At 41.7% G+C, this 12,202-nt stretch overlaps 1 protein-coding gene across 2 annotated transcripts in view; it reads right to left on the bottom strand.

The window, feature by feature from the left end:
• The window catches only part of igsf11 (immunoglobulin superfamily member 11), a 134,690-nt gene extending 122,737 nt beyond the window's left edge, over window positions 1–11,953 (bottom strand). For both annotated transcript variants that reach the window (XM_080889388.1, XM_080889389.1), the window contains exon 1: window positions 11,424–11,953. In XM_080889388.1, the coding sequence (XP_080745514.1) occupies window positions 11,424–11,484 (61 nt within the window). In that variant the 5' untranslated portion in view covers window positions 11,485–11,953. The remainder of the gene's footprint in view (window positions 1–11,423) is intronic.
• Between the last annotated feature and the right edge of the window lie 249 nt (window positions 11,954–12,202).

The raw sequence follows: 12,202 nt of genomic DNA, 5'->3' as shown, positions 1-12,202 counted from the left end.
CAGCGACTCTCAGCTTGGTCACTTGTTTACTACGTTAAGGATCAGGACAGGATGTGTCTTCATGGTTTTAAATTAGATAAAGAAAAAAAATCATCTGGGTTCTTTTTGAAAAAGAACCCAGCTCAGCGACTGCATTGCTTTATGCAAACAGTGCCATAAGATGCCCCATCTAATTATAAGGAATCAGATGAATCAGATGAATTAATACCAATCTACTATCATGAAAACAGAGAATATAACATTCTTCCACTGGTATGAGTTCTTCCTCAAGGAAGAACACAGTACATACGTGTGCTGTCACTGCCAATAAAACACGCTATTTAATTTCAGCGGGATGCTTCAAATTGTATTTCAGCAATATGATTAGATTTTGAACTGCTCATATTTTTAATCTGATTTCCTTTGTTGGGCAACAAAATGAACACAGATGCATTGCCTTTTCTATCAAGAGTTAGAACAAGTCCCGCGACAAAAAAGCTTACAGGTCCTATCTCCTTCTGTCCCTATCCGAATACCCGCTGAGCACAAAATCTCCAACAGAAAGAGCAACAGAACAGAAATTACAAAAGCCTGATTAATGCAAACATCATCCCCAGATCAAACAAACCAAATAACCACTCAGTAGCTCTAATTCTATATACAGGCCTCAGGTGGCTCTGTGTGTGCCTGAACGTGTCAACTAACAGCTTTTCGCTATATGTTCATGTAGGCATGTGCGTGTTCTGCAAAGGTATGTCTGTGTGAGCAAGTGTATCTGAATGTGTGTATGTGCAGTATAAAGTGTATGTGTGTGTGAACAAGTGTGTATTCCCTCACTTAGTAAAAGTCCCACCTGGTGCCCCCTCCTGTTCAACTGGATGCAACAGAGACAATGTTAGAGTGAAGTCTGCTGTAACAATGCACAGATGGGATCTCTCTCTCTCTCACTCCCTCCCTCCCTCTCTCTCTCTCTGTCCCACTCTTTTCCTCTCGCACAGTGCGCCTAATGCGCCATTCTTCCTGGCTATTCACATGTATCAGATTTGACATGCTCACTCGTTGTCTGCAAGGACAGAACAACCGGGGACCACTTTTCAGTCTCATCCTCATCCCTGAAAAGTCATTTGTGTTTCGGCAGAGTGTGTGGGAGGGCAGAGCAATCGAGGCAGGGAGAGAGAAATTTTGACTGTGAGCGAGAGTCACGGAGAGAAATAGAGAGTTGGTAAAAAAAAGGAAAGAAACACAGAAATCGGGACAGCAGAAGAAAAGGTGATGCAGAGCAATAAAGCGGGCGCGAACGCAGTGAGCACAGCGAGGGCAGAGTGAAACCTAAAGAGGATATAGGTCACGATGCAAAAAGGAAGAGAAGCTGGACATTTTAGAACAATATGAATGAGCAAGAGAAAGTGTGCGGAAGCATAACACTGCTGAGAAAATGAGGCTCTAAGGGCACTGTACAAAAGAGGGACTAATAATGGAACTACAGAGGGCTGCTGCCTACAGCCTTTCCTGCAGGGAACAGGCAGCCAGTTAACATACATTTACTGAGAGCCAAAGTGTGTCACACCTAAATCTAACCTTGCACTACAGCAGGTCTCCTTCTTTTTTTGTCCTTACTGAACAGCTAAATGAAAGCAGTGGTTCATGTAAGCATGATGCTGATGACATAAGAGGACATAATGCATATGGTTCTTCTGCACACCTTCTAAAAACATTTGAATATCAAAGGAATAGTTGAGGTTATTACCACTTGATACCTGCTGTTATTTTAAGTCCTTCTGCTCACTTATGGTTATATTTTACCCACCATGGTTTTTGTGAGGGGTTTTTTCTTTACTTTTTCAGTAAGACCACCCCACTGAAAGCTTGCCTAATCAATCACAGTCCATGCGGTCACTTTTAATCAGATTTTCAGAGATCAGAGATATGTAGCTATATTTTAGATCTGGCTACAACAAGCGATGTCAGCATGTTCCAAGAATTGATTCCCAGAATGCATTAAATCGAAACCTGTCTTTACCATCCCGCTGCCTTTTGAAGGGTACTTTTTGATGATTCTGAGAGTACAGACATTAAACTGGAGAAAAAGCAGAAATACTGCAGCAATGTTTTACCCCAACAGCTAGTTTATGAATTACCTATGGCAGTGAAAAGCCCTGGGCATATTTAATGCAGGAGAATCTGTCCCTTTTTCATCTTTCTTTCTTTTTAAAAAAAAACCAACAACTTTTTTCCCCAATCTGTTTTCTTTCCCTTTCCAGAAATCTGCATTTTTCCCCGCATTATGAGAGTAACAGCCAGGATTATCAGGACAACAAGCACATGGTTTCAAGATGAGTTTATCAGCTCACCCTGACCACATTCCTCCAAAAAGAAGCATGTGAATTCATTGTGAAAGATAAGGGATCAAAGGGTTTTCACTCAACTATCACACTGCTTTCAGGAGAATAAAAACATTATTAAGGAAATATTCTTGCAAAAAGAAAGAGTGGCATGTACAGCAGCAAAAAGCTTTCAAATGGTGGTGAGTTTTCCATCTTTTCTAAACCACGTCATGTCTGAGATCTCTGAACCTTAAAAACGTAAAGGAAAGAAGTCGTTTCTGCAGGTTCAGTCAGCCAAGTGTCCAACAATCAATGCAGCAATTACGGCAGAGCGCAGAAAACCCACTGAGTGCAACACTATGCAATTTAGAAAATTATAATCTAGTGTATGAAATTATGCATAGTATATTTTTAGAGACTGCACAGTTATCTGATGTAGACAAACTGACTGGACCACCGTGCACTCAAAGCAGGTCACAGGATCGGCATCAACTCCCAGTGTGACACCAGCTGGTTCAGCCTCTGGGTTCATTCAAGTGCTGAAAGGTCATTTAGTCTTTGTTTAGATCAATTTAGAATCAATTTCAAATTCGTGATGCAAGGCCACTGTACTCCAGGGAGTACAGTTGAAAATACCGATGTACAGTCCTTGCTTCAGGACACACTCTTGTTAAAAAGTCTAGGACCCACTCACTCACAGGTCCTACTCATTTGTCACTGCTAGCAGCTTTTAAGCAAGCAGGTTTTGTGCCGTGTGAGAAAGATACGCTCTCATTGCATGATCATTATACATGTAACTACAGCTGCAATCAGAGCAGAGTCATAGCCTATAACTTTTGTGTGTGGTGAGTCTGTCAGATGCAGAGCAGCAGTTTGTAGTTTTGAAGAGACTGCTTGACAGCTTTATTGGGGTTTTGGCAGTATTAAAGTAGAGCATATGTAAGCACAAAGAATAAGACAATAGAAAACAAATGTTAAGGCCTAACATCTGCTGACACCAGGCTGAAATAAGCTATTACAAGAGCCAGTGTTTAGCGAATAGCCTGCTTAGCCCACCTAGCAGCACTTGTGCAACATGGAGGAAGGTAGCAAAACTTTATCTTTGCATTTGATTTCGATTGCAGTCTGTTGTAATTAAAGTCCTTGGGCACTTGCATTTGTGGCTTTCACTTACATTTATCTATGACTGAGATCTACTCAAACTCATGTATTGCCATGAATGAAACTAGCTATGATTTTTGCTCCATATTGCCTCGCCTTTCCTCAAACCACCCACTGCTGAATCTGTCAGCCTGCACTTTAAATGCAACTCCAACTACTATAAAGGAGCAGTGTGGTGTTTGTTCTTGCACTCTGCTAATCACTAATGCTCTGAAATCTCTCAGATAAGGAAGCTTGTTTTTAATGGATTCTGGTGGTTCAAAGAAGAAAAACTTGCTTTCCGAGAGCTGATTATCATAATAACATACCCTTTCAGTACACAACCCTCAATTTAATCATGACAGAAATCCACTTCAAGGAATTTAAAACTCTTAGGAAATTATTTTTAGCTAAGATGGCTATATACAAGACATGAACATAAACGTCCCCAAAGATTTTGTGATATAATAGGCGGAAACACGATAGGCCACACTTCCTCCAATCTTACAAAACAAAAGCCAAAATATGGCTGCCTTCTTGTACTGCATAGTCTTGAGTGGGCAATGGAAAACTGTCCTGTTCTTATACAATATGAGTGAAACAGGCCCACAATACTGAAAGAATACAAGACCACCTAAAACATCTGGATGGAATTGATTGGATGTTATTGGTCACTTGGTAGCTGAACAGATGATGCATTAAAAAGCCAATCGTAATATGACAGCTGATACAACTTTGCAAACTCAAGCAGACCCTGTATTTTATTGGGCTTCACAATAGCAATGTTTATAATTCTTTAACAATTCAATTTTTCCCCTGAAATGCTCATATTTGGATCCTCTCGCTATCATTCCAGTTCACTTTAAACAGTTGTAGTTTGACTGGAACATGTTGATGTACAAATGTCTTTAGCCACGTTAATTTCTTTTGATTTTTCTTTTCTCTGAGTGAGACTTTTTTTGTCATTTTTAAAGTGGTCGTAAGGCTGAGGTGAATCATTTAAAATTTAAAAAAGCACCAAAACTGAGGAATGAGCCAGTGTTGTCTCTATACATTATAGACAACTTCGCGCTTACTGAAAGCCTGTCAGAAAAACACATTATGTTCCCATTTCTTTGAAGCTATAAAAACTAACAATAACACTGTTTCACAGACATAAATTGAATTTTTACACCAAAAATATATTCTCAAAGAGATATTAGCCAAAAACTTGGCACTGTCTCAGGGTAAGAGTGGCTGCAAATGAACCATTTTTAAAGTAGGGAAACAGGTAGAAATGGAACTGACAGTCGGTAGCAACAGGTCTTATGGTCTTATGAATCAAATCTGAAATTTTAGGTTCAAATCAACATGTGCAGAAGAGCTCAGGAGAGGAGTGTGACAATGAGTGTCTAAAGCCATCTGTAAAACACGGTGGAGGCACTGTCATGGTTTGGAGCTTGGGGGAATGATGAACACATAAAAGTACCAACAGATTTTGATCCACTATGCAATACTGTCTGGAAAGAATGTGATTGACGGCACTCAAATTTCTCCACATGACAATGATCCCAAACACACGAGCTGTGTGGAGCATACCTGGATAAAAACAACACTCAGGTAAACTATCAGTCATGGATTGGTCTCCCCACAGCCTACACCTCAACATTATTGAAGCAGTGTGTAAGGTTTTCTTGGTGGAACAGAACAAAGGGCACCCAACATCCAAAAGGGAGCTTTGAGCGTGCTTCAGGATCCTGGAGAAGTATTCCTGAAGACTACTTAAAGGATTGACAAGATGGCTTGGCTAAGGGAGTTCAAGAATAAAGGTGGTGCTAACACAAATTGACTTTCAAGCTTGTTAGAACTGTACAAACTCTGTTTTTGCCTTATATACTGTGTTTCCATTTATGTGTTATATGTATTGCTGCACTATGTTCTATTTTCTTAGCAAAATCTAAAGAAATTGGAGATGGCTCAAGACTTTGCACAGTAACATACTTCAGATTTGTCTATAAGCCATAATGTTGCAGCTCTATTAATTTCTTTGTTTTTTCCTAAGGTCACCGTTTATATTGTTTTACTGTAAAAGAAAAGATAGTAATGTGGGTTTAAAAAAGCAAAACATATTAGTTATTGGTCTTTTATGTGTTTTGAAAAATTGAACTCTACACAATAAAAAGTGGGGGTTAACAGAGTTTTAACAAACCTTTTTTAAATTTATTTCTGAGTTGGTGCAACTCAGCAAGTCACAAGGCTATTCACAAATTCAGCCTATACAGCAGAGTGAGAGTCTACCTAATGAATCTAAGAGACAATCTGATGGTCCGCGACTGGGAGATTTGGGATTGGTGGAACAAACTGATGGAGTCATTACCGTCCAAGGGAAACCTTGATCCTTTGGGATCAACTGTAATTTATTTGCCAGGGGAATAAGAGGGCCCAAGCACAAACAGCCTGCCTGTTAGTGCACACCTGTGGGAGTAATGTGTGCACGGGAGCATTTCCTTTTGCTATTGATCTGAGCTCATAAAGACTTACAATGATGAACACAGCAGCTATTCTTGGTAATACCAGAGATCAACTGAACGACCATCAGGCAGCCACTGACTGAAAGCTGCAATATATCATACACACACACACACACACACACACACACACACACACACACACACACAAAAGGAAGTAAATGGTGTGGGAGAGCTTGTGTAAATTATAAGACAATTAATATGAATTGTTAGAAACATGAAAAGTTTAAAACTTGGACCGCACAATTTTTAAGAGGTACAAAGAGCCTACCATGGAAAAGAGGATGAATGAGTAAGCGTTTTATTTTTTAGGGGGTTTTGTGATACTGATGTGGCATCAAGGAGGGGTTTTTTCAAGAGCCTGCAAAGACACAATACTTATTCTGTTAAATCAAAGTCTATGGAAAGCCCCAATTTGTGCCTGCAGTTTCGCTGACTGGCATGCATGACTTTGCTCACATTTGCTGGATTTAAGAGACCGATTTTTCCCCCCACTTTTGTTGTACATGCAGAGCTTTTGAAACAGCAATTAAGTAAATTTACAGCAGTTCTGACTCGTGAGTAAACATGAGTTTACTTGATATCTTTAAAAAGAAATTGTAAAAGTGGTCATGCAGCGCAGTATCTACATGTTCCAAACAACTCCCGAGCAACTTATTTAACGAGCGAGTCAGGAGCCCTGTCAAAACCTCAAGAGCCAGCAAAGCAAAACTGCTCGTGTCGTAGCGCCCTGAAGGAGAGGATCGCGAGGGTGCCGCGACAAGAGGAAGACATCCGCCTTAAATATGTATAAGCCTCGGGTTCACCCACACACTCGAAAGGAAAATCAAGCTAAAAGACGCTCTCATCCCAATGCCTCAACCTGCCACAGTGTGTTACAGACGAAGGCGCCGTACACATAGAGCATGTAAATTAAATTTTGTTCTGCTGTTTAGTCATGAATTACTTTGTCTTTTTTTTCCAGCTTTTTCAAATGATATCACCTCCTCTGCACCTGTAAACCAACAAAAAAAAGCCCCATTGCAAGACTGTAGTGATTCATTTCCATCTTTGAGTCACGAAGCCGACTTGCCTTTTCAAAGACTCATAAACTAACATCAGCTCTCACAATGGCGCGATTGTCGCACTTCATCCACGATTATCTCTTTGCTCAGAGCAACGATCTTGTGGCTGGAGATGAATCTGGCCACTGTTTCAAGTGCTGCAAGGTGTCATAAAGTAAAAGTCAAAAAGCTTTAGTCACACACTTTCTCTGCTTACATATGAACTTAACCTATTATTTTTTTCATGTAATAAATGGCAAACACAAATCTAAAGCAAGTTTGACAACGGCACTGACCACAAGCTGAGCTTCTGGTTTATTAAGTGACACGCAATTTCCCCAACACTCCGTTTCGCCATCTAACCCAAATGCAACAAAAAGCCCCACTGATCGCAGTGCTGCATTAAGAGCATCACCCTGCTTTACTACATCCTCGTGATTTCCTCATTTGCCACTGTGATTAGAGGTACAACCAACTCCAAAACCTCAAAGCTCCAAACCCCCAAATCTCTGTGAAGTGACCACATCAGATGTTTGCCCCAGATGCTTGGCCAACTGCCGTGCAAGCAAGAGGCAGCCTGTGGATTCTTTGGGGGCCTAGTTTAATGTGTGCTTAAGAGACCAAGGGACCGGGCAAATGCTGCTCTCTCTCTCCTCCAAATATCTGCCCATCATTTATTCATTCACACTCCCAGGATGGCCGCGGCTGCCATCATCTGAGGACCACGTCGTCTGAAGTTCCCTGCGCCTCTGTCGCTCAAGCGGCCACGTACACGCACGCACATGCACTTTGCGAGCGGTCCCGGAGGTCTTTTAATTTTTTGAGAGGCTATTTTTAGCGGGAAAAATAATCGAGGTGGAAAGTTCCATCTGTCCAACACTCTTGTTCCAGCTGCTCCTTTTTAGCAGCAGGCAGAAGAGGAGAGGGGGTGAAAAAAAATCTCTACTTAACGGCTGAAACTGACACAAACTGCTTTTTTTTTTTTAATCTGCATCAGCAGCAAGAGAGGTGTTCTCTAAGTTAGTACCTGACCAACTAAGCGGGAAACTCTCGGCACCCCTACATGTTCTTTACTCTGCTACTGGCATAACATCTCAGGGACTACTTGCCGCTCTCCTCTCTCTCATTGGCTTTAACTAGCAGACAAATAGCCTAACAAAATAAAACGGTGACAATTTGAAGCGGCAAAAAAAGGCATTCTGGTAAATATGCAGTTGTTTCTCACTGGACCTGATGGTCATTGAAATATACTGTAATTACTGATGAAAATAAAAGATGATAATATTGCGACTGAGTCCAAAAGAGGAAAGGATCCAAATATAGCACTGAAGGAACCAGGAAGAACATGCCAAACTTTACTACTGGGCTTTCAGAGCATGGGCATGATGGCAGTCAGCAATGAAAAGACAACACAAGGGTGCAGGCAAACCAAAAACACAAAAATCACTTTTAAGGAACACAACACTCCAATCTGGCGATTTGGGAGAACTACATAGGAGGTTTTTATACTTGGAGGAATAATGAGTGGACCAGAAACAGGTGATACAGAAGACTGGCAGGAAAAAGAACAAGGCCTACAAGATGAGACTGGAAATGACTTGAGCAATAAGTATAACAATAACCCAAAATCAAAAAAGATATCATTGTTTAGCACACTTTTCTTCATCCAGACAGGTTGTTGTCTTATGGTCTGCAGATCTGGTGAGTACTCCTGCTGGAAGTAGATGAAATCTAATTTCTGGGACGGATTGAGTTGGAAAGTGGACTTGCAAACATGACAAAACGCAGCAACCGACACGACAGATAAACCAGACTCACTGTGTAACTTTGATGCCGCCACTTTCAGCAGAGCCTCAAGAGGTTAACAAGCTCACAGAGCGAGCAGGAAGGAGAATTGGTCTAAGTTCTGCTTTGAAGCAGGCACGAACGCCCTGAATGCCAATGAGCTCTGAGAAACAGACCATGTTGTCTCTTTTTAACGCTTATTCTCACTGAACTCTTCGGTCCAAACCTGAAGACAACGGGCTAATCTGAGCGCTTCTGTGTATTCAAACTTGAAGGATTCTATAGGAAGCGTTACGCAGGCGAGTAAACCAAACAAAAGCAATTGAAAAGTTCAGAGCCACCAGCTCCGCTCGAATTCAATTTGCTGAATTGACTGAACCTCGGGATCTGTCCCTGCTACGCCCTTGAGGGCTGTTCTGGGTGTATCTTTAAATCAGGGCACGGTAACAGAGCGGCCCTGTGTTGGTATCACCACGGGTGTTCATTGTGACAACAGCTGAACTAATCTGTTTATCAGCATAGAGTCTCCACTGTTCATTCTTCTAACTTTTAGAAACTTTCTTCAAATGATCCCAGCACTGCAGATCCAGACGAACCCAACTTTTCTTGCGAGGCTGCTGTTGAGATGAATCCATTTCTAACTGAGAAGAGGGGATACAATATTTATGTGTAACTGGGGAGCGCTGATGGCTGAAGAGGACACGACATGTCCTCTAACTAATGCTGAAATACGAAGGGCCCTGCCACGAACTAGGCCATGATTGATGCCTGTCCGAGGAACTCATGAATTTTACTTCCTTCTGTTGCTTTTTCCTGCTTTTTAAAGCTTTTCCATTTTTCATGCTTTTCTGTGGACATCCTAAGGCACTTCTGAACAAAAAGTAGGGGTTTTTTGCCACACGTGTGAAGCAAAACTACAACAAACTAATATATATGTATAAAGTCTCATGTGTAATATCTTCAAAAACAATCTGATGTCTATTAAGACTGATCTCATCATCCTAGAGACTATGTTTGGCGTGAAAAAGTTGAGGTCAACAAACACAGAAGCCACCATGAACAATACAGACTTTGCTGCATCAGAATTTATTTATAGCAACACTGGCAGCTCCCCAGCAAGACAGCAAAAGGAGAGAAGAAAGGCTGTCCTGCTTCTCTCTGAGCAAGTTGTCTTGTTACAGAGATGCTGAACTCACATCGGTCTTACTTAACCTAAAGTCAATGCAAAGCTGAGGTCTTTTGAGCCGGACAGACACATGGAGTGACCACAGTCCACGATGTACTATCATGGGCGTGTATGTGTGTAACCCGAGTGAAGCTGACGAGAGGCCACGCATCCACTCACCGCAGAGGTACCCACAAGCCAAATAAGCAAGCAGCGGAGTAAAAACACCTGGGGAATCGGGCTAAATTGAATCTTGCACAACTCTTCGGTCCAAATTGACATGTCAGACTGGTGTGTGTGTGTGTGTGTGTGTGTGTGTTGCAAGGTTCAGTGCAAATGTTGCATGAAGCTCTGAGAGGAATCAGTCAATATTCAAGCATGTCTCTGCTCTGCTCTGACGTGTTTTTCAATAAAGATGTGGACCTCAGGTGAAAGGAAATTTTAATATGAGCACCATATCCATCCTTATTCAGTGGGGAAACATCATATCTGCAGCAATATATTTAGTCTATAAACGGCAGGCTGTTAATATTGTCTTTAATGTTAACTTAATCTTGTTTTTCATGAATTCCTTCGTCTCACCTAAAGCTTGAATAGGACGCACAAGGACTTGTTTTCAAATTTTTAAACTTTGGTTTATTTTATAGCAGCAAGTGTGACAAACTCACTAAACTTGCAGGCACTCTCGGCGAGAACACTGTTAAATTACTGCAGGGATAACAGCACCGCTGCGCTAAGAAGAAAGGGAAGGTAAACAAAAGCGCACACATATACATAACTGCTATTTGTGCACGCACACAATAAAATTCCCATCGGAGGGCTATAGGAACATCCAGTGATTTTCCTTTGGGGCTGCTCGCTCTCCTGTGCAGCCTGATCATCATACTCCTCGTTAATCGGGCGGATTACCAGCGCAACCCTCCACCGTCTGCTCCGTTTCTATTTTAAAACACAGACACTACTGTACCACGCTTTAAAGTGTATCAGTGGTCAAAAGAAGGGGCGGGTGTGGGGGGGGAGAAGAAAATCAGACCTCGGGTTGTGTAAGGTGGCCACAAGGAAAACTAAGCAGTGCGCATATGGATAAGACGTGCACGGTCAAAAGTGCTCGGTGGGGATAGCGACTAGCAAAAGGCGGAAAAGTCTTTTTTTTTTTTTTTTTATTTATTTTTTTGTAATGCCGGGGATTTGTCAGCGTGATCCAAACACAAAGTATTAAGGAGAGCTGGGATCATATGGCTTTTGGAGAGGCAGAGCCCAAGAGACAATTCAATTCCAGGTTCCAAGGGTTCCAAGTCTGTTTTTATACCAGTTATAGACATATATGGTCATGGTGACTTATCCAAGTTACAAAAGAGCCACATTATTATTAGTAGTATTAGTATTAGTAGTAATAGTAGTAGTGGTATCATTAACCTACCAGGCGCTTTCAGTTTATAGTTGGCGCACAGACTACGTTTCCAAGTGTCATATAACTTACCCTCCATGCAGAAAATGACCATCCAGGCTATCCATAGATCTGAGTTATGGAACTTCACCATGGCTGGTAACTGTTCAGTAGTAACTCACTTTCAATTTAAGACCACTGCCTCCTTTCTTTATGGAGGTCTCCGCTCACAGTTTCCTCAAAGAGAAGTAATTGTTCCTTATAACAACATGTAAGCGATATGGGGGCTTTTACGCAGCGCGCATTCTCCAAACGGTATCCACCAATCCACCTTTCTATCCAGCAGGCACTCTTCTTCACTTCAGAGCTTGTTTTAAAAACTAACTAGCCTCCCTCCCGTTCTTTGGTAGTCGCTGGACACTCCAAGGCTATTTTCTTTCCCCGACCACCCCAATCAGTTTACGCACGCTTGGAGAAAAAAAAGAAAACGAAGAATCACTCTCCACCTGCTGAAGTTCCAAAAGTCTGTCCACTCTCGCTGGAAGTAACTTACAAACACGACTGAAACTGACACTTTCCGCGCCCGCTCGGTGATTCTCTCCAACGCGTCTTGTTGCGCTCCATGGTTTTTCGTCTGTTCGGCTGCAGCTGAGCAGACCCGAGCGTAAGTCGGAAAGTGTGGGGGAAATGTCCCACTTCCGGTCGCTGTTTTTCAAAGCAAACGAAAGAAAAAAATCAAATGGGAGGTATTTGATAGAAAAAAATCTGAAAAAATTATAAAGTCAAATCGTTGTTAGATGGGGATAAAGGTCAGATGTGTCAGTACCTTCGATCATCCCTGAATTGCCTCACCGATCATCTTTACAATTCAC

Source organism: Rhamphochromis sp. 'chilingali' (assembly GCF_963969265.1).
Source record: "Rhamphochromis sp. 'chilingali' genome assembly, chromosome: 8".
In the NCBI taxonomy this organism is placed as follows: Eukaryota; Metazoa; Chordata; class Actinopteri; order Cichliformes; family Cichlidae; genus Rhamphochromis; species Rhamphochromis sp. 'chilingali'.
This window is presented reverse-complemented; position numbering and strand designations above follow the sequence as displayed.